This window comes from Mangifera indica, chromosome 15, assembly GCF_011075055.1.
Source record: "Mangifera indica cultivar Alphonso chromosome 15, CATAS_Mindica_2.1, whole genome shotgun sequence".
NCBI classification, from domain to species: domain Eukaryota; kingdom Viridiplantae; phylum Streptophyta; class Magnoliopsida; order Sapindales; family Anacardiaceae; genus Mangifera; species Mangifera indica.
The window spans coordinates 2056515-2079565 of NC_058151.1; the positions used below are offsets into that span (position 1 = coordinate 2056515).

Here is a 23051-nt window from a genome sequence, read left to right on the forward strand (position 1 = left end):
AGGTGCTTTTGTATGTATCATCTACCAGCTACCTTACATCTTAATTACAGGCTAATGCCAACTGTTACTGCTTTACCTATTACGTGAAACACATCTTAAACAGACTTTTTTTCATTCTTTGTTTCTTACAATAATTTATGTTAACATCAAAACAACCTAGTACTTTCATACAAGGCAAAGACATAGGCAATCCCAGAGATAAAACTTGAAAGAAGATAAGATTGGATAAAAGTAAAATATAAGATAGTCAATAAGAGAGGATAAAATTTTTCAAACGCAAGAGAGCCCAGTTGATTACTTTTGATCTCTCTTCGGTTCGCCTGTCTTGTCCATCGATCCACTCTGTCTTACATGTTGCAATTTTCTCTCATTGGATCACGTACAATTAATAATCAATAAATTTATATGCACACTTTTGAGTAAAAAATTAAGTACACTGATTATTAGTTATTATATGATTAAATTAAATTAATTTAAATTAAAGATAAAATAATATTTAATTATATAATAATTATTATTTATATATTTAATTGTATATTTAAAAGTTTATGTATATAATATTACTTAATTAGTAACATGAGAATATTAAATATACCTAATTTTGAGTATCTAATCTAATATCTAAATATATATAATTATGTGATTAGATATTATTATATTTTTAATTTAAAATTATTTAATTATTTAATAATATATTATCTAAATAATTTAATAGATACTTAAAATTGGATAAACATAATTTTATTGTAAAATTATTTAATTTGAAGTAAATTATGTAAAATTAATAAGAAGCTATGTGCATGCATGGTTACACGTGTTCATTAATCCCATCAAATAGACTTATGAATTTATTATACAAGTCAATGTTCTAATTTAACCGACCCCATGAGCTCACTGCACACGAAAACACTGTGTCTTCAGTTCCCACACCTGAAAAAAGATTATATTTTAATAATAATTAATTAACTTCAATAATTAATTACATTAATTTCTAAATTGGCTGATTACTAGTACCATTGTAGCAATAAGTGCAGGCTTCTCGTAATGCACGTGGAGGACAGCTAAGCACCAGTCAAGGATCCTACGTGGAGCTCAGCCATTGATTTAAACGGACAGATGGCGTCCACACTGTAAGGTAAAAATGATTTAGTCTTAAGCGTGCGTCACCAGCTAACAGTCTTGAAAGCTAAACCGTGAGCAGTTTGACAAAAACAAAAAGCAAAAGCAACATATTTTATTAAAAATATATGAAAAAGACTGTACCAGAAAGGTAAATTTGAAAAGGAAATTGATGATGATGGTGTTGAAAAATTGTTAAAACTTATGGACAAATCGGTACTTGTCTTAGTCAATACTCCGACATTCTGGAACCAGCTAAATCTCCTCCTATAAATACCCTTTTCATCTCCCAAATTTTAAACAAAAGCTGAGGCAGTGCTTTGAGAGAGAAATAGAAAGAGGGAGAGAGAGATAGAAAGAATCAATGGCGTTTCTTCTGTTATCTTCTGTGTTTAGCTTAGCATTGATGGTGTTGTTCTTGATAGTGCTGTTTTCTTGCTGGATTTTGCCTGTTTTGGCGTATGATAAAGCTAAGAAAAGTGGGCTTAAAGGGCCAACGCCAAATTTTCCATTTGGGAATATCAGTGAGATGAGGAATAAGAAGACGAAGAGTGATGATTCTTTATCACTTGGCTCGTCTTCTTCAACAATCTCCCATGATATACACTCAGTTCTCTTTCCTTACTTTGCTCGGTGGCAACATTCTTATGGTAAGACGTCATATACTAACAAAACCCTAGTGGATTTTACAAGATTTGTTAATCATTTTAACTGGGTATTGATTATGAGTGCATTCGTAAAATTTGCAGGCAAAGTGTTCATCTACTGGCTGGGGATAGAGCCATTTTTACGCATTGCAGATCCAGAGTTTCTTAAGAAATTGTCTTCAGGCGTTATGGGAAAGAGCTGGGGAAAACCAAATGTGTTTAAATATGACAGAAAACCCATGTTTGGTGATGGGTTAGTAATGGTTGAAGGTGATGAATGGGTTCGTCTTCGGCATGTAATCACGCCTGCATTCTCTTCTTCCAACTTGAAGGTCTCTTTCTCTCTCAAAATCTCACACATATTTGGACCCAAATAAATCATTGAAAAGACATTTCTTCATAGCGAAACATGCATTTCAAGTTAGTTTAACATGGGATTCTAAACTCTTGACTTGTTCACCTTGATCGCCATTCTTCATAGCCATCTCTCTCCCTCTTTCTCTCTCTCTCTCTCTTTCTCTCTCTCTCTCTCTCTCTCTCTCTCTCTCTCTCTCTCTCTCTCTCTCTATATATATATATATATATATATATATATCTTTCATTTGATGTAATGAAGGTTCTTGATTAGTAATATTGGCTAATTTACTTCCAATTTTAATCTCAGTTGACGCTGACCCACTAATTTATATTGCTTGTCGAACAGGCTATGGCAAGTTTAATGGTGGAGTCCACCAATAAAATGCTAGACAAGTGGAATAGTCTCACAAATTCTGGCCACCCAGAAATCGACGTGGAGAAAGAAATTATAGCGACGGCCGGTGAAATCATTGCGAAAACCAGCTTCGGTGTAAGCTACGAAAATGGAAGAGAAGTATTAAAAAAATTAACCGACATGCAGGTTGCACTTTTCAAGTACAACCGTTATGTGGGTGTTCCTTTCAGCAGTTTCATGAACCCTAGGCAGAATTTTGAAGCCATAAAACTTGGAAAAGAAGTGGACAGTCTCCTTCAATCGATCATTGCAGCTCGAAAGAAAGCCGCCGGTAACGGGCGTCCTTCGAAGGACTTGCTGGGGCTGTTGCTGGAAGCGAACGATGTGGATGATCGGAAAGGGAAAAGATTAACGGAAAGAGAATTGATCGATCAGTGCAAAACTTTCTTCTTTGGTGGGCAAGAAACGACTGCTCTGGCATTGTCGTGGACTTTGATGCTTTTGGCTATGAATCCAGAGTGGCAAAACCAGTTGAGAGAGGAGATAAGAGAAGTGATTGGTGATAAAGAAATCGATTTCCAAATGCTTGCTGGACTAAAGAAGGTAATTTATGCTTTCATCACATGATATTGCTCTCTGAATTCTTTTCTTGAAGTGAAAAAAATCCATAGGAAAAAATAATAGTATAAATTTTTATATATTTTCATCTTACTCTAAAAAAGAAGAGCCACTTCACTTGTCACCCATCCGCATATGAAAAATAGAATTAAATTAAGCTGATAAATAAATTGTATAAATTTTTTTATCCAAACTAAATTAATAATTTGTGATTATTAATCTTTTTTTAATTTTAAAATCACTAAATTAAATGTCATCACATTAATTTTAAATTTGTATAATTTATTTATATATGTCATATTACTCTAAAATATCTCTGATTTTTTTTAGGTTTTAAATATGAGCATCCAAGTTTGAATGCCCGATTCAGTGTTTAGATTATATTTTCTCATAAAATTAAGAATTATTTTATCTTTAATTAAAATTATCTAATCATATAATTATATATTATGTGAATATTTAATTAAATATTCAAAATTGAATTATTTTAAATCACTTATTAATTTTATTAGTAAATTATTTATAAAAATTATATGACGAAAAAAGAAAACAATTAACCTGACATTTTGTTATATAACCCAAAAGGGAAACACCAACGTTGTCATTATATAAAATATTTTAATTAAAAAAATTAAAATTTTGGTTAATTCTATTGGTCAAAGGCGAAACGTTGTGGCGCGTGAGGAAAGACATGTTTTTTTTGTTGGAAAACCATGACGTCATCTTCTTCACACGTCAACTGTAAACTTTAATATTGACCCGCCAAAATCAACAGTGGCAACCGTTTGACCGTTTCTAGTTCTCTTTCTGGTCCATGCAGAGTCCAAACTCAACATTGTTTTCGACGGCTCACCGCCCAATCCAAACCCAACCCCTCCGCGGCGCATGTTTCGTGCCGTACTTGAATTTTATGTCAGAGGAATAAGTAGAAATAAATTTATAAATTGATGTAGTAATATTTTATTCTGTAATTTTAAAATTAAAAAAATGGTAAATAAGGTGTAAATTCAATTGGTATAAATAAGGTTTATATAATTTATTTATGTATATAATTTTATTTGTTATGTTCGTTAATAGATGTTTTTTTTTTTTTTGGTTGCAGATGGGATGGGTGATGAATGAAGTTCTACGACTATATCCACCGGCGCCGAATGCGCAAAGGCAAACGCGTGAAGATATTAAAGTCGATGACGCGGTGGTTCCTAAAGGGACAAATTTGTGGATCGACATGGTGGGCATGCACCACGATCCCGATTTGTGGGGCGACGATGTGAACGAGTTTCGACCGGAGAGGTTTCGGGATGATCCGTTGTACGGCGGGTGCAAACACAAGATGGGATTTTTGCCTTTCGGTTTTGGGGGAAGAATGTGTGTAGCTCGGAACTTGGCAATGATGGAGTATAAGGTTGTTTTAGCAAAAATTCTGTCCAGGTTTTCTGTGAGGCTGTCTCCTAATTACCGCCATGCTCCTTCCATTGTGCTCTCCCTCCGACCAACCCATGGCTTGCCCCTCATAGTTGAACCACTATAATCAGCTCGGCACTGGGTTCTAGGTGACCACAAAGTTTTACAACTATGTAGTGACTTTGCCGCAGATTTTATGACGTCTCTATTTTTGTTCTGGTTGTAGCTGCAAAAAATGTCATTGTAAAAATAAATTAATTAATAAAATGATTATTACTTTTTTCTTTTTTCACTTTCTTTTGGTGTTTTAATTTATTCATGTGGACTTAAAAAAGACTCGTACAAAGGGTGAATACTAATATCGGTATGCTGATTAATGTTTCTAACAAAGTAGATAATTACATTGATTATGTAAATAGTATTATTAATGAAATAAATAATATTATTGAAAGAACAAATAATATCACTAGTAAGATAAATAATATCATCAAATAAAAATTTAATCAAAATATTGATCAAACTAGCAAACTGAAACATTAACTCGAATTCAATTCGAATCAAACCAAAGACCAATTCAAATTGAGTTCCCTCAATTCAAAATCCTAAAACTATATCAATTATTATGGAAGAAAATAATAATAATAAGGCCAAAAAGAATTATTCACACCTAAGGTTTAGTCTATCGCCAAGTTGATACCTATAATTTTTTGAAAATTTAAATATTTATCTATCATCCAAATTCTATTAAATTTTATTTTTAATGTAAAAGGTAAAAATATCCCAATTTTAAAAAATATTAAATTTATCCCAATTCCCACCTTAGTTTTGATAACTAACAAATTTTCATAACGTAATTTTAAAAAGTTGTATTTTTCCTCACTATCTAGGGTTTTCCTTTTTTTAGGTTTAACAATCACCCCCCTCAAAATTCAAAACATTGTAATTATACTCTCATAAAATACATTCTCTCTTTTCAGTGACTGTTTTTTTCAACGATTACTCTGGTATGTTGTTAACTCCGCCACTAGTACTCTCTTTCTAATGGTTTTTTAATACAAGAACTATGCCAAAATTGACTGAGAGATTCAGTTCGATTTTGACCGATTTTGCGTCATTGTCGACCTCTCCTTCGGTGGTCAATGGCCTCACGATCCTCTTCCTCCTCTTGTGTTGCATAAGTAGCCTGTCAACGAAGTAAAAAGTGGATGGGTTTGAAGTTGAAGTAGTTGTTAGGCTTTTTATATTGGGTGTGGTTGTGCATTTTGTTTCTTTTTTTTTTTTTTTTGTAATAAATATATATATTACACAAAAAGCAAGCCAAAAGACACAACAACCTAAGCTCGTCCTCAACAGAGGAGAACGGCATAAGCTCTAGTTCAATATGGAAAATTCAATGATTCAACAAACATTACAACATGCCTATATTCAAGTAGATGCAAGCCTTGGCGAGCATGGGACCCTCAAGATTCAATCACTCATCTTCACCATCAGAACTTGGCACCAACATCTTCAAAATCACAGACACAGATGCAACACTGCATCAGCACACTCCAGGCGACCACCTAAAGGACAACAGGAGCTGCGCCCATTTCAAAACTCAGAAGAAGGGCTGCAAGAAAAACTGCAGAAGCCACAGCTTCCCCTGCTCAACTAAACACAAGAGAATAACCATCAGCATCTACCAAGACATGCATTGAACCAGGGGTTGAGCCTTCCATCCATCAGCAGAAGCAGAGATCGAAAGATTGAGAACTGCAACCAGGGAGAGTAGCAGCCTAGACGAAGACAACAGAATTCACCAGCTCCCCAGATCGGCTGCTAGGGCATCTCAAATCAAAACCACCAACAGAATCGGCAGCAAGAATTAAGGAAATGGGCGCAACACAGCATTCAAAAAAACCCAAGCAAAACCGCAACCATGGAGAGTAGCAGCCTAGACGAAGACAACAGAATTCACCAGCTCCCCAGATCGGCTGCTAGAGCATCTCAAATCAAAACCACCAACAGAATCGGCAGCAAGAATTAAGGAAATGGGCGCAACACAGCATTCAAAAAAACCCAAGCAAAACCGCAACCATGGAGAGTAGCAGCCTAGACGAAGACAACAGAATTCACCAGCTCCCCAGATCGGCTGCTAGAGCATCTCAAATCAAAACCACCAACAGAATCGGCAGCAAGAATTAAGGAAATGGGGGCATCAAAAAAACCCAAGCAAACCACTCTTCAGATAACACAACTCAGGCGCCAATCTTAGAGCAAAGGGTAAAAATAAGGGGATCCTACAGAAGCACCAGGAAACCAAGCCGCAGGAGCCACAGTGGAGATGCAGAAGAAATAAGTGTCACCCACTATCCAGAGGAGACAGGAGAGAAGGGAGCAGCAGAAAGCATCAGACATCTCTGGAGGCCAGTAAACCAGACAGCAGGAGCGACTAATTTTCAACAGGTCACAGAATCAGAAGGTAGGAGCTCCAGCAGGCAGACTGCCGGAGCCAAGCACATCCTCCATCAAAATCAAAAGGAGCAGGAGCCAAGCCTATATTTTGTTTCTTTAGTCTGCACTGCAGACATATTATTAAACCATCTTCTAGCGCAGGTATTGAATGAGATGATTCAAGATGATGCAAGGCCTCCCAGGAAAAAGCTCTATCAACTGAAAATACAAACAATCATTTGTAAAGGCAACGTCTGCAAATGATTTTATTGGGGAACAAAACCGGTGCATTCTGAGCTTCTGGACCATTCCCTGGAATCTTTTACAAGTTTTTGATCGTGTATTATCATATAAATAAAACTATGTAAGTGTAATTTGGACTATTTGATTAGAGCTTCATTATCTGATTAAGTTATTTTGATTTAAGTATAAATTTAGATTTAATCATACAATTATATATCATCTTGTATATTTAAAATTGTATATATATGATATTATATATTATGGTTTTCTTTGTATTAGTCTTGTAAGTCCAAATGAATAAATTATAACACCAAAATAAAGTAAAAAAAGAAAAAAATAACAATCATTTCATTAATTATTTTATTTTTACATTGATATATATTGCAGTTATAACCCCGACGAAAACAGAAACGCCATAAAATATGTGGTAAAATCACTACATAGTAGTAAAACTTTGTGGTTGCTTATAACAGTGCTGAGCTGATTACAGAGGTTCAACGATGAGGGGCAAGCCATGGGTTGGCCGGAGGGAGAGCACAATGGAAGGAGCATGGCGATAATTCGGAGACATCCTCACTGAAAACCTAGACAAAATTTTTGTTAAAACCACCTTATACTCCATCATCGCCAAGTTCCGAGCAACACACATTCTTCCCCCAAAACCAAACGGTAAAAAACCCATCTTGTGTTTGCACCCACCGTACAACGGATCATCTCGAAACCTCTCCGGCCGAAACTCGTTCACGTCGTCGCCCCACAAAGCGGGGTCGTGGTGCATGCCCACCACGTCGATCCACAAATTGGTCCCTTTAGGAACCACCACCTCATCGACTTTGATATCTTCACGTGTTTGCCTTTGCGCATTTGGTGCCGGCGAATATAGCCGTAGAACTTCATTCATCACCCATCCCATCTGCAACAATTAAGACATTCATTAATAAACATACAAAAATAACTGTATTTATAAATAAATTATATAAATTATTTATACAAACTGAATTAATATCTTATTATTAAGTGAGGTAATTATTTATTTTATTTTTTATTTAAAATTATTTAATTAAATATTATTATTTTAATTTATAAATTGTTCATATTATCCTAACATAAAAATCATGCACGGCACGAAACAAGCAAGTACGGAGAGGTTGGGATCGGCTTGGACGGTAAGCCGTAGAAAACAATGCTAAGTTTGGACTCTGCATGGACCAGAGAGAGAACTGGAAACGGTCAAGGGGCAGCCACCGTTGATTCTGGCCCGTCAATATTAAATTTTATAGTTGACGTGTGAAGAGATGACGTCATGATTTTCCATCAGAAACATGTCTCACTTCACGCGCTACAACGTTTGACCTTTCATCAGAATCAAACAAAAGTTTTATTAAAATATTTTATATTATCACAACATTCGTGTTTCCTTCTTTGGGTCATAACACAGAATTCAGATAATATATATAATTTATTATTATTTTATGATATAATAATATATTTTTATATACTAATTAAATATTTATAATTGAATATTCATAGTTTAAATATATCAATCAAAATTAACACGCGGTGAGATGGTAAATTCCACAAAGCAAAAATAATAAGACAAAATATGTTTTCTTTTTTTAATCACACAGTTTTAAATAATTAATCACTAATTATATATTATAAATAATATGTTAGTATGGGATTAAATATTATTTTATTTTTAATTTAAAATTTTTGTATATAATTAAATATTATTTTATTTTAATAAAAAATTTAAAATTTATTAAAAGTTTATATATTCATTTGCATAGTAAAATGTGTGTGCAGATTTTATTGTCTTTTTTATGTGGGTGACTAAGTGAAGCTGTGAAGTGACTCTTCCTCTTTAGGGTAAGATAAAAATATATATAAATTGATACTATTATTTTTTCCTATGGATTCTTTTCACCTCAGGAAATGAATTCAGAGAGCAATATCATGTGATGAAAGCATAAATTACCTTCTTTAGTCCAGCAAGTATTTGGAAATCGATTTCTTCATCACCAATTACTTCTCTTATCTCCTCTCTCAACTGGTTTTGCCATTCTGGATTTATAGCCAAAAGCATCAAAGTCCACGACAATGCCAAAGCCGTCGTTTCTTGCCCACCAAAGAAGAAAGTTTTGCACTGATCGATCAGTTCTCTTTCAGTTAATCTTTTCCCTTTTCGATCATCCACCTCGTTCGCTTCCAGCAACAGCCCCAGCAAGTCCTTCGACGGACGCCCGTTACCGACGGCTTTCTTTCGAGCTGCAATGATTGATTGAAGGAGACTGTCTATTTCTTTTCCAAGTTTTATGGCTTCGAAATTCTGCCTAGGGTTCATGAAACTGCTGAAAGGTACACCCACATAACGGTTGTACTTGAAAAGTGCAACCTGCATGTCGGTTAATTTTTTCAATACTTCTCTTCCATTTTCGTAGCTTACGCCGAAACTGGTTCTTGCAATGATTTCACCGGCCGTCTTTATAATCTCTCTCTCCACGTCGATTTCTGGGTTGCCGGAATTTGTGAGAATACTCCACTTGTCTAGCATTTTACAGGTGGACTCCACCATTAAACTTGCCATAGCCTGTCCGACAAGCAATATAAATTATTGGGTCAGTGTAACCTGAGACTAAATACGAAAATAGATCAACCAATATTACTCATCAAGAACCTTCATCACATCAAATGAAATATATATATAAAGAGAAGATAAAAATGGCTATGAAACGCAATTGCTGTAGTGGTAATAGAAGGGGTTCTGGACATGGGTTCAAATCCCCTAGCGGTATTTCAAAATTAAAATTTTTATTTACTTGATATGGTAATCACAAGATTGATCACTGTAATTAAGGTTTTATTTGTTCAGTATGACTACTTTCGTTGGGACGGTCCTACTCAAGTGAGTTTACTTTCTTTAGAAAAAAAAAAATTGGGGTTGAAGAGAACGAGTGAAGTGTTTGGAATCCCATGCGTAACTAGGTTGAAATTCATGATTGGCTACGAAGAATGGTTTTTTCAATGATTTATTTGGGTCCAAATTTGTATGAGATTGAGAGAAAGAGACCTTCAAGTTGGAAGAAGAGAATGCAGGCGTGATTACATGCCGAAGACGAACCCATTCATCACCTTCAACCATTACTAACCCATCACCAAACATGGGTTTTCTGTCATATTTAAACACATTTGGTTTTCCCCAGCTCTTCCCCATAACGCCTGAAGACAATTTCTTAAGAAATTCTGGATCTGCAATGCGTAAAAAAGGCTCTATCCCCAGCCAGTAGATGAACACTTTGCCTGCAAATTTTACATATGAGCTCATCATCAATACCCAGTTAAAATGATTAGCAAATCTTGTAAAAGTCCGTTAGGGTTTTTTTATTATATGACGTCTTACCATAAGACTGTTGCCACCGAGCAAAGTAAGGAAAGAGAACTGAGTGTATATCATGGGAGATAGTTGAAGAAGACGACCCAAGTGAAGAAGAATCATCACTCTTAGTCTTCTTATTCTTCATCTCACTGATATTTCCAAACGGAAAATTTGGCGCTGGCCCTCGCAGCCCTCCCCTCTTAGTTTTATGATAAGCCAAAACAGGCAAAACCCAACAAGAAAGCAGCACTCTCAATAACAACACCATCAATGCTAAGCTAAACACAGAAGATAACAGAAGAAACGCCATTGATTCTCTCTCTCTTTCTCTCTATATCTCTCTCCCAAAGCACTGCCTCAGCTTTTGTATGAAATTTGGGAGATGAAATGGGTATTTATAGGAGGAGATTGGCCTGGTTCAAGAATGTCAAAGTGTTGACTACGACAAGCACCAATCTGTAAAAACGTTTGAACAATTTTTCAACTCCATAAACATCAACTTCATTTCACTTTGCCTTTCTGCTACAGTCTTTCTTTTATTTTATTTTTAAATAAAATATTTATTATATTATAAAATATATTGCTTTTGCCTTTTGTTTTTGTCAAACGGCTCGCTCGCGGTTTGGCTTCTTAAGACTGTTAGCTGATAACGCGCGGTTAAGACGAAGATTTTATTACTTTACCTGTCCATTTCAACCAATGGATGATCTCCACGTATGATCCCTTGACTGGTGCTTTGCTGACTTCCACGTGGATTACGAGAAACCAGTACTTGTTGCTAGAATGGTAATATTAATCAGCCAATTTAGAAATTATTTAATTAATTATTTAACTTAATTAATTATTATTAAAATATAGCCTTTTCCAGGTGTGGAAACCGAAAGATTTGCTATTTTCGTGTGCAATGAGCTCATGGTATCTGTCAAGTTAGAACATTGACTTGTAATAAAGTCACTAGTCAATTTCAATGTTGGATAGAATTAATGAACGTGTGAAACCATGCATACACATAGCTTCTTATTAACCAGGGAAACAAATGCACCCCGCCTTAAATATATAAATAGTTATTTAAATAATATATTATTATATAATTAAATAATATTATATTTTTAATTTAAAATTATTTAATTATTTGATATTATATTATTTAAAAATTTAATAAAATACTTTAAAAAAATATACATAATTTACTTCTAACTAAATATTATTAATTAAAATTGCAACGGATAAGACAAATTGTAGATGGATGGATGAGAGACCTTTCTCAATGGCGGATAAATGGGGTCAAAGGGTGGTGAGCTGATCCCGCCTGAGATTAAAAAATTTCTTGACTTATGTATAAAAAAATCAAATATAACTCTTAAAATTTTACACCGAATTTTTTTATATTTTATTGATTTTTATATATTTTTAATAAAATTATATATATTTAATATATAATTAAATATATAAATAATATATTATAATATGATTAAATGATTTTAAATTAAAAATAAAATAAAAAATATGTATGTAAAATATTACGATTATATCTTATGTCTATTCAACTTTAACCTCCTCAATTTTTTTTCCTTTGGTCCAAGTCTTCCCTTTACAGGAAAGTACTACGAAGTTTGGATGTTAATGTGAATTTCACATTAACATTAATCAATGTACAAAATAAAGAAGAAAAGGTTGTTTAAGATGTGTTTCACGTAAAGGTAAAGCAGTAACAGTTGGTATAAGTCAGTAAAACCTATGGTTGCACCTTTTTTTCTATACCTTTCGGTGGACTCCATTGTCATCTCGATATTCATACTGCCTGCTTCTTTTCTTACACTGATCCAGCTCTTGTATAAAACAACTATAGCCATGGCTATAGCCAAGCCACTTCTGTACATTTTGCTAGCGACACCAGAGCTTCCCAACTACTTTCTTTTGTCACTTCTCTGCTTGCTTTTCAATTTTCTTGTGTTTTTTGTTTTTGATATTCCATGAAATTTATTGTTATTATTATTATTATTCAATTTTCTTCTTCTTTTTATATTTACTTTACAATTCGTAATATCATTTTTACACCATTTAAAAAGTAGGAAAATTTCATTATTTCCTCAATTCTTGCGGATGATGGTGTTTGTTGTCTTTTATATTTTGCAAGATTATTAGATGAAGAAACAGAATGACATTATCTATCATGAGTTTGAGAATTCAGTGTAGTTATTAGTGTGGATCCAATCTAAGCTATCTCCGAACGAATACATGCCCCAGTCTGAATAAATCGATTTTGAGTTGAAGTTTTAGTTCGACAGTTTAATTTAAGATCGATTCTTTTGTGTATTTGATGTTATTGTTTATCTTATCGATAATACTATTTACTCTTTTAATAACATTATTTACCTTACAAATGATATTCTAGTGATATTGTACATCAATTTAAATGAGTTTGATCTTGAATTCAAGTTGGATATTATTACTTCGATCTAAACTTCAATTAGCCCTAGACTTGACTTGACTCAACTCGACTTATCTCAACTTGGATCGAATCTGTAGAATTATAAATTGGGTTATGAATCAAATTAATATTGTTGACAAAGTATTATACAATATATAATATTATTATATAGTCTAAACTGAAATTTTAATTTTATAAAATAAAAATAATAATAAATAAGTAAGCTAGAGCCCTAATTATATAAAATAAGAAAATAATAAATAACTAAACTAAAATTTTAATCCTATAAAATAAAAATAATAATAAATTAAAAATTAAAATTAAATTAAATTAGAATTATATCTCATAAAAATCAGATTAAATAAAATACGTTTAGATGATGTCACCCCTAATAATCACATGACTTGAAAAATGGTCGGGTTATTGTACCATAAATTTGTCTTATTAAAAGTCAATAATCTGCTATAGTTGATTCAGTCAAATATTCTTTTTGGCTGAGGAGGGAGAATTAGGCAAGGAATGAATTTAGAGTCAATCCAAAAAATTCTTGAATTTCCATTTGGAGCATTAACAATTATATTACAAATTAATTAATCACTTTTCTGTATTTTTTTTTTCATATATTTATTTAATTATTAACGTAGTTATAATTATTAAATCTAATACTTATAATATATGTATATATTAAATTGTGGTGTTTTTTATATTTAATTATTCAGAAGTGTGAGGAACACGATGAATTCTTCAAAAAGATTTCAAATATTATTATAATAATAAATAATTTTATTTTATTTTTCTTAGTATTTTCTTAGACCAATATTGAATTGATGTAGTTCTGATAATAGATTTATTATAAACGAAACACTTGTATATAGTATAAAATTATATATACATATATTTTTTATTAATTTATTTATATAAAACAAGAAAATATGTTGTTCAATGTCGTGGTTATTTATTTTTTTATTTCAAAATTATTTAATCACATATTATCACATCAGATCATAGAGATAAATCAACAAAGAAATATTAGTACATCTTGTATTGCTCTTGTACATATCAAGTAAAATTTTATAAATCTTAACTTTAACTTGAAAAAATTAATGTTGACTCTATGCAGTTAACATGGAACATATGTGAAGGTATTCGCTTTCTCTCTCTCTTTCATATTACAATTTGTGAGACTCTCGATATAATAATAATAAAATTATATGTCTCCAATTTTAAATATCTAATTAAGTATGTTTTATATAAATAAATAATTTTGAATTAAAAATAAAATAATACATAATATGCGTGTGCACCTAAGCACATATTTAAGGGAATACTTGTTTTCAGATAAAGCTATATATGTATTTCGGGTGAAGATTCTCCAAATATTATTGAAGCCCTTAATTGTCTGGAACTAAAATTGCCTTGGAAGAAGTATTTAACAATTTTCTTCAAAATGTATATACGTACGAAAAAGAAAACCTTATTAAAGTAAAAATACACTTAACATACGACAACTAATACAAACTCCATCTTCATATGGAAGACTTGTTAATTTAGAATTGTAATTCTCTTTGAAGCTAACAGTCGTATACAGCTGAAAAGAAACAAGAGTAATTAATTTCTTTCACACTACATTTACTATTTTCATTTGGTCATAATCAATTATCTTCTTCTTATAATTCTTGTGTGAACTCTGAGTGAAAGCCTGAAACCTCCCGGCCATTGCTGACCTAATTAATGAAGATTATCAGCTAACAAGACTGATAAAGGAATCCCACTAATTGTCAACCTTTGAATCATAAATTTCGCAGCAGTCTTTCATTTCAAACAATATAATATTAGTGCTACGAACCATAATTACAGAAAGAAAATTTAAAGAGGGCAGTTGCCGTCCAATTAGCTGAAAACCCTACTTCTAGAAAAGTTGATCTTTTTTTTCCAGGTTTTCAACAATATATTTTGTTAATGTCGTGCAGGTTTTGTATGCTTGTATTTTGTGTATATGAAGTGGACACTTACTTAGAACGAGCTGGGAACTGAGAGGATTCAGTGGTTAAATAAAATAATGAAAAAAGTGCATAATTTTGTACTATAATTAGAATATATTTAGTAGAACAACAATAGCTGATTTTTGTGTTGGTTGATTGGAATCTTATCAGAATTTTATTTTTCACGTTGCAAACGTGGAAGTCTAAAATGTTACGTGGTAAGTAATTTCTTCAGTTGTTGAGTTGCAATATTAAGTTGAAATTTAGACAGTGTAATTCATTGAATGTGGATACTTTCTTAGCAACACTAAAAAGTACAAACCATTGGCGAAAAGTAATGTTATATGTACTTAATTTTAAATATTCAATTCAATATTTAAATGATATATTATTACGTAATTATATGTTATTTTATCTTTAACTCAAAATAATTTAATCATATGATAACATATCATCTGGTTATCAATTAGGTATTCAAAACTGCGTAAAAATAGTTTTATTGTAATGCGAATAAGTGATCTAATTATATATTTATCAGTAATTCAAAATCTCATAATTATATGATAATATATAAATTTGTTTTCACTCGTTAATACCCATTTGTTTGTACATGAAGTATCATTGACCCTTTCTTTGGACTATTCTCTAATTAAGATATGTTCAACTTTAAATTGCCTTTACTATAAGCATTTTAGTAATCAAAGTTTGGTAAATATACTGGGTGTATATACTTAGCAAAGATTGATTTACACGATAAAATTTCATAAATATCTGCCATTAAAACTGCTATTTTTGTCAAGTAAATTTTCTGGGTTGGACGCTTTCTGTATATTATTAACATGTGAAAATCGATTTTATTTATATATATAGAATATGCCTACCTCTTACTGGCATTTACTTATAATGTGTCCTTAACACGGCAACAATCATCAAGTTCATCGAATTTATTCATAAAATATCCATTTTTTTAAATTATTATATCTTCTATTTCTTAATCTAGCCATACAATTATACAGGGAGACAAGGCACACAATGCCTCTCTTTCATTTTAATTTCTTTTACCCAATTTTTTTCTTGTGAAAAAATAACAAAATTAGGGCGCCTTAGTTGCCAAAAATACAATTACTTTTCCATTGGAATCAATCAAATTATCACGTGCGAAAATAGGATTATAGTATGGCAAGAACCACCTTTCTAGGGTTTCTTCTTGTAGGGGTTAAATTTATATGCTTGATTTAATTTTTCATGTGGACATTTACGTGGTTGGTGTCACCTTGTATTACTTGAAGGAATTTAAATATAATTTCTATTTATTACAATATACCTTTTTTTTTTTCTGGTGATAATCCATTTCGAGGCCTTAATTCAATTAAACTTTTGTGTTTTCGCGTAATAAGAGAAGAGTGCAATATCCACTCCTCCACTTAGCCTCCCTGAGAAACCCAATTTAGGCTCCAGTGTTACTTTTGGAACTACGATAAATCAATCATCCGTTAATTTTCAAATAACTCCTAATAAGAAATTGAATAAATTTCATTTTTCACACTGAGGTTTGGGGAAATCACCTGCACACCCCTTCAATTCCTTAACAACAAATCTCCACCCAAAACCTGATTTTGTTGAAAAAAATATAACTGTTAAACAGTATGAATGATGTTTCCCTTCCCACAATATTGAAAAAATTAAAAATGAAAAAAAATTGTTGGCCACTAGAATCACTAGATCACATCAGAAACAAGTGCGATTTAGATGAAATCACAGTAAGGTATGCATGATATGATAAGATTGCACCTTTCTGACTTGAATTGTATAGGAAAAAGTGTGATTTCACCCAAAATTGTGCATAATTGCATCATTTATAGTGTGAGTTGATGTGATTCTAGTGACATAGACAACAGGAATCCATCTTTTTTAATATCATTCTAATCAAACAACCACCATAATAGTGTTATTTGATTAAAATCATTCTTTTATAAGTGTGTTTCATGGTGAATCACATCTTATAAATATGTTATTTTGATTATTGAAATCACAAGTGTGTAACCAAAATAACACCAATAGGTGCAATGAGATACGATCACACCTTGTTACGATTTTGGGTATTAGATTATATCTGGTAATAATAAAAATCATATTAAAAATATACAATCTAGTTATATCTAATATAATCTTATCCTTTTTATTGTGATTCTTGTCACCAAACTTTATCTTATCATCAGTTACCCTTTTTTAGGAAAAATATGGTAAATTTGTAAAGTGAAATAATTATGAGTTGGTAATATTTTCTCATAATGGAGCGAAATTTCATAACAATGTATAGTTTATAAATGTGAGGGGCAACCCTGTAGTTTCCCCAAATGTCGAGTGAGAAATGATGATTTACTTAAAATAGCTATTTGTAGTAAGTTCAAAAGATGCCACGTGTGTTTTCATGATTGTGATGTTAATAAAACAAAAATTAATAATTTGTTAATTAGATTTGTCCGTTAAGGACTGCTTGAACTGGTCAGTCAACCCTTAACTATTAACATGGCGGCGCCAAATTGCCACCCTTCCAAGGCTGAACAGGAACTGGGGAAAGCATACCATTGACATTATTAAATAGGCCGGAAGCCAAGTATCAGAAATTCTAAACCCATGTCTGTCTATTTTTTTAAATTTAAATACTTATATTTTTATTAAAATTTATTATTATAATTACAAAAAATATCATTTAATTAAAAATAATAAAAAACAAAAAATTTATCATATTTTTTCTGTTATGTTTATAATTCTAACAATTTTTTTCATCCAAAGTTTTTAAAATTTGAAAAGTAACTATTTTTTTTTATTCTTCTCTCAACGACCACTGTTCTTGCTGTCGAAGATCGAAAGACAATGAAATATTCCTTTGGATGGGAAGAACGACCATCGTTTGATTCATTCCCTTATGTTTTCATTAGAAAACAATGAAGCATATTAAATATTGCTATTTATTACAATCTGTTATTGAAATACAATTGAATGAATTGAAAAGAGATAGGACTATAAGTGTATTTAATGTTGAGGAAATAGAAGACTGAAGGCTTGAGAAATGCCCACAGGAAGCAAGCTTTTTCAAATAAAGGTGGTGTGAAATTTATTTAATTGAAGGAACTGAGTGTGTACATAAATGAAGAACGGGGGAGCCGTACTTAAACAAGAGTTGCACCCCCCCTCAACCCATAAAATTGGGTCACCGCCCAAGGTTCTCCACCCTTCCGTACTTAGTTGGCTTTCTTCATTACTGGGAAAGCTACCTTCACAGTTAGCCGTTAGTTTTAATAGTTAAATGATATTTGTATTGTTTTATCTAAATATCATACTGAAGTATAAATTATAATCATATGTCATTTTGCCCTTGAGATTTAAAATATTACAATAACACTTCCATCAAATTTAATTATAAATAATATTATAGGGGTATAAATGTTATTTTATAAAACTTATTATATGCAAATAGACATTTCTCTTATCTTGTTTAAGAAATTACCATATTCTTCTCCTTATATTATTTAATATGTTTTATAACCCTAATAGTTTAATTTTTATATTTAGATCTCTAATTTGTTGCATTCTTCAATTCTTTTGGGTGTCATCGTCATTTTAGAAATTACTAAAAGGTATGTTAAAAGTTTTAAAATTTCAAAAACACCCCTAACCTTTTCAAATCTCCAAACCCTTTAAAAAGTTTTCATTATTAACACTCTTAATATCTTAAAAACTATTTTTGCCCCTTAATTCGCAATTACATGTCATTAACAATCATATTTATAATTGTACTAGTAAAATTATCTTATTATTATTAATTGAAATCAATATAAATTATGTTATAAAAATTATTTTATAAAATTTTAAGTACAAAGTATTATTTAACCTGAGAATTTTGTTGAGAAATGATTTTTTTTTTAAACCGAAAAAATAGAAATCGATCATTTAATGGAACCTTGGGTGGGGACATTTGGCCTAATTATAATTAAGATGTAGCAACTTGTTGTACTAGTAATTAAGAAGCAGCTGCGTAGGCCATGGCAAGTCAAACTGAAGACTTTCTCCTTTGAAAAGTTAAAGCCGATAATCTTTTGGCTTTCACATAGTTGTCTCTGTTGTTTGAGTATAAGAAAAGTCAATTGCTCAACTTCCCAAATGGATAACTGCCAATCTTCATCACTTGGATTAATTTTAATTATCTTTTAATTAAGTTGACAGCAGCTGCAATGTCTCTGTTGTGGCCTCGCCTGGCCTGGCCCTATTAACCATTAAAAGGGTCTCAAAAACAACAGTTGAGCACGTGATATATGTGGGTATTATTTTATTATGAATAAAAATAAGGAGACATTTGAAATAGTCCATGTATTAATTTCAGTGCACATTTTGGATCTGTTTCTGGCATAGGGGGCACAATAATATGTGAGAACAAGGGAAATGTCCACTACGGAGCTGTGAAAATTGTGATATTTTGATAAGATGGTTCGATTTCGTACAAATTGAAAAATGGACGGTTAAATCAAATCAACAAATTTTTCGGACTGCCTTAATTTGGGTACAAAAGACGGTGAGGTAGGTGCGTCCAGCTGAAATGACCACTAACCCTCGCATAAAATTTAGTACGCTCTTGTTGCACACGTAAAAGCCGCATTTTCTTCCCACGTCTACGTGTTTGGACGGCATTGTTCTCCAGAATGTTAGGGCGAGACATTTATCACGTGATTGTGAAGTGAAACCCTGGCCGAAAAATTTTACCCAGCTATTTATTTATAAGCATTTCTAATTTTATTATTTAATTGCTTTATTTGATTGACGAATAATAAAATATTTTAATAATTTTTTATTATTAACGATGATATAATAAATAATATAAAAGATAATTTTATTATTAATTTTATTTTATATATTGAAATACTAAGATAATTTTTATTTTATTATATTTATATATTTATTTTTTATGATAATTTTTTATAATAAAAATATTACATAAACTAAAGACATCCTAAATATAAATTATGATGACATAAATAAAGTGTAAAACTATTATATTCATAAACTACCAAAAGTAAATCCAAATTACTTGGTCAACTTTTGTCTGCAAAGTCTCAATAGATTATATTTATCGGCCCTTAAAATCAAAATCTTGCCATTCTAATTTCAAAAATGGATTTTATACCTTAGATTGTAAAAAATAAAGGTTGAAAACTAGATCTCACAGCTCATGTTATCATATTAAATTCGTATTGTATCAGTTTAGGTTTTATGTCAGAGACTTTTAACTCTAACTTAACTTAAATTAAAATTATATTAAAATTTTTTAACTCTAATTCAATTCTTAAATATTTGAATGGATCTAACCCAAAATTATATATTATTTTTATTCTCTAAAATGTTTTTTATCATTTTAATTTCTTTACCAAATTACTTATCCTAATATTAATAAAACACAAATATAATATTTTATCTTGTTTACAAATAGTATAAAAATTACATTTAAAATACATCAATAATCTAACTAACCAAATCGTATTCTTATTACTTAATAATAAAATAAAATATTTAAATAAAAAAATAATATAAATGATACAACTATATGTAATATGTAAAAATTTCAACTGTTGTTATTATTGTATTTTAACGTTTTTATAATTTATTTCTAACAAATTCCATGGATTGTAGAATTGGACAGGACTGGCCGGTCAGACCGGCCAACCGTTGAACCAGGCACTGTAGCAGTTTCTGTAATACACAAAATCGTTTTTAATTAATTTTTGGAGTAAACCGCGGGCGGACCGACGGTTTAATGATTTCACAATTTAAACAGCGGGCAGACCGGTTTCTGCTGGTCTCTTGGTGGCTGCTTAAGATTCTAAAACTCTGGTTGGACCGACCAGTCAAAACGGTCTGACCGGTTTAACCAAAACTAGTATTCAAAACAGTTTCTGTCCCGGTTCGATTATTAAAACATTGAGAAATTCTATTAAAGTAACATTTTTTTCAAAACATTGAATCAATTCAAGTCATGTCAAGTTACTTTCGTGTGAACCTTAACATTACCTAATTTAATTTTAAATCGTATCAGATTGACCTAAAATAAATTTTATATCAAAAAAATTTAACCCTAACCCAATTTTTGGTGACATATTATACTGAATGAACATGTCGTATTGAAAATTGTCAACTCTATTGAAAACTATTTCTCATTATGATTTAGGTGGCTTGGAACTTATTATTTTATTTTGTTTTATTGGACGACATTTAAATTATTCAAAGTTTATAATAAATAAAATACTATCACCTAAGTAATTGACCAAATTAAAACGACAACATGTAGATGTTGAATTAAATTTTATTGATACCATACAAGAAATCAGTCAATGTCCACATATTATTCTCCAAAAATTAGAAGTAAAAAAATGGTTCCACTGGCATGTACCATGTTAAACCTAATTTAATTTCACTTAATTTTGTAATTAAAGTCAAATGACTATTTCCCACCCAATGTTTTGTGAAATAATTTTCTATTCTTTAGGTTTGAAATTTCTTATTTTTCATCTGTTATCTATTTCTATTAGTTAATTTCTATAAATTTTTATAATAATAATAATTATTTACTATCTGTTAATATAATGGCAAAAATACCTTCATAATTTAATACAAAATTCAATTATCAATACGTCTTTATTTTTATTAAAAATACAAAAAAATCTCTATCAAAAATAGAAATTTATTTTTACCAATAACATTAATATCAACCGTAGATCCTCTTTCTCCTCCTGTCATCTTCACCATCAATCGACAACTATCATATTTCTCATCTCTTTTATCTTTGACCAAAAACATCACAATTAACCATCATTTTTTTCTTTCTATCACATTCATCACCAACCGGTAATCATAATTTTCTTTTAGTTATCTTCACCGATAATACCATTTGTCATCTTTCTCCCTCTGACATTCTTGTCTCACCATTTTCACCACCACGCTTCTATTTTCTAATTTCTGAAAAGAAATGAGCGAGCCAAATAATGAGAGAAAGCAAAAAGAAGGAAGGGAAGAGATAATATTAAAATAAACTTTTAATTCTTTCAAGTAATAGAATTCATTAACATTTGGGAAAGAGTAATGAGAAAATGGATTGTTCAGAAATTGTCATTTGGCCGGTAATAATAGAATTCATTAACATTTGCTTGAATCTAAACCTATGTTAATTAGAAAAAATATAATAAAACGCCAGTCTTATAATAAATTTAGAATGGAGACGGGGGATGGGATATAATAAGCACGGTTTTGAGAATTGGATTGATTAATTTAATTAAAAATCGATTTTAAATTTGATTTGATTAATATTAAAAAATACAACAAATTTAGTCAAAATTGGGTTTGACTACAATTTACGATATTTTTAAAAAATTTAATTATTTTTGAGTAATTTGATTATTTTATATTAAACTGAATAAATTTATAAAGGTTTGTAAGAAAAACATAAGTTCAAAAAGAAAATAAAAAAGAAAAAAATGTATTTCATATCTATTGAAACGTTTTCTACAGACAATGATTTACAAAATTATATTTTTTTTATATCATAAGATGAAAACATTTTTTTCATTTAATTATTTCATTAAAATCAAGTGAATAATTATTACTCTTAGAAAAAGATATATTTTAATTACCATAAGTTTGAGTATCTTAATTGATTTTGTCTTTTTAAACAAATTTTGTTGGTTAATTTAATATTATTTAAAAAATTTATTATAATTTGATAATAAGTTAAACCGGCAAATTCTGGATTTAACCGGTCGAACTATGAATCAATAAAATCATTGGTTCAATCCCCGGTTCAGTTTTAAAAACTCTGATAACAAGAATTTGCATGAGAACTGAAACTCTGAAAACGCGCAATACTGATGCTGCATGCATGAAGAAGACGAAGACTATTGAGAGTCTTCTTCAACGAGTTTCACCTGAACAAATTTACGAGTTCCATGTTTGAGTTTGGGTATATATGAGCTTTTACGTGGTCAATAGTTTCAACTCCTTTGACAAATTTGATCATTCTCAACATCACTTAAAATTTCTA

The 23051-nt window shown here is 31.0% G+C and overlaps 2 protein-coding genes across 2 annotated transcripts; one reads left to right on the forward strand and one right to left on the reverse strand.

Annotated features, from left to right (window-relative positions):
• Window positions 1-1440: 1440 nt before the first annotated feature.
• LOC123198259 (cytokinin hydroxylase-like) lies at window positions 1441-4787 on the forward strand. Its single transcript, XM_044612937.1, has 4 exons — window positions 1441-1769; window positions 1869-2098; window positions 2470-3081; window positions 4199-4787. Exons 1-4 carry the CDS (start codon window positions 1484-1486, stop codon window positions 4625-4627), a joined length of 1557 nt encoding a protein of 518 aa, XP_044468872.1. The 5' UTR covers window positions 1441-1483; the 3' UTR covers window positions 4628-4787.
• Window positions 4788-7564: 2777 nt separating this feature from the next.
• On the reverse strand, window positions 7565-10899 carry LOC123198312 (cytokinin hydroxylase-like). Its single transcript, XM_044612999.1, has 4 exons — window positions 10577-10899; window positions 10247-10476; window positions 9155-9766; window positions 7565-8089 (listed from the first exon to the last, which is right to left on the reverse strand). The coding sequence occupies exons 1-4, from the start codon at window positions 10860-10862 to the stop codon at window positions 7661-7663; spliced, it is 1557 nt and encodes a 518-aa protein (XP_044468934.1). The 5' UTR covers window positions 10863-10899; the 3' UTR covers window positions 7565-7660.
• Window positions 10900-23051: the final 12152 nt, after the last annotated feature.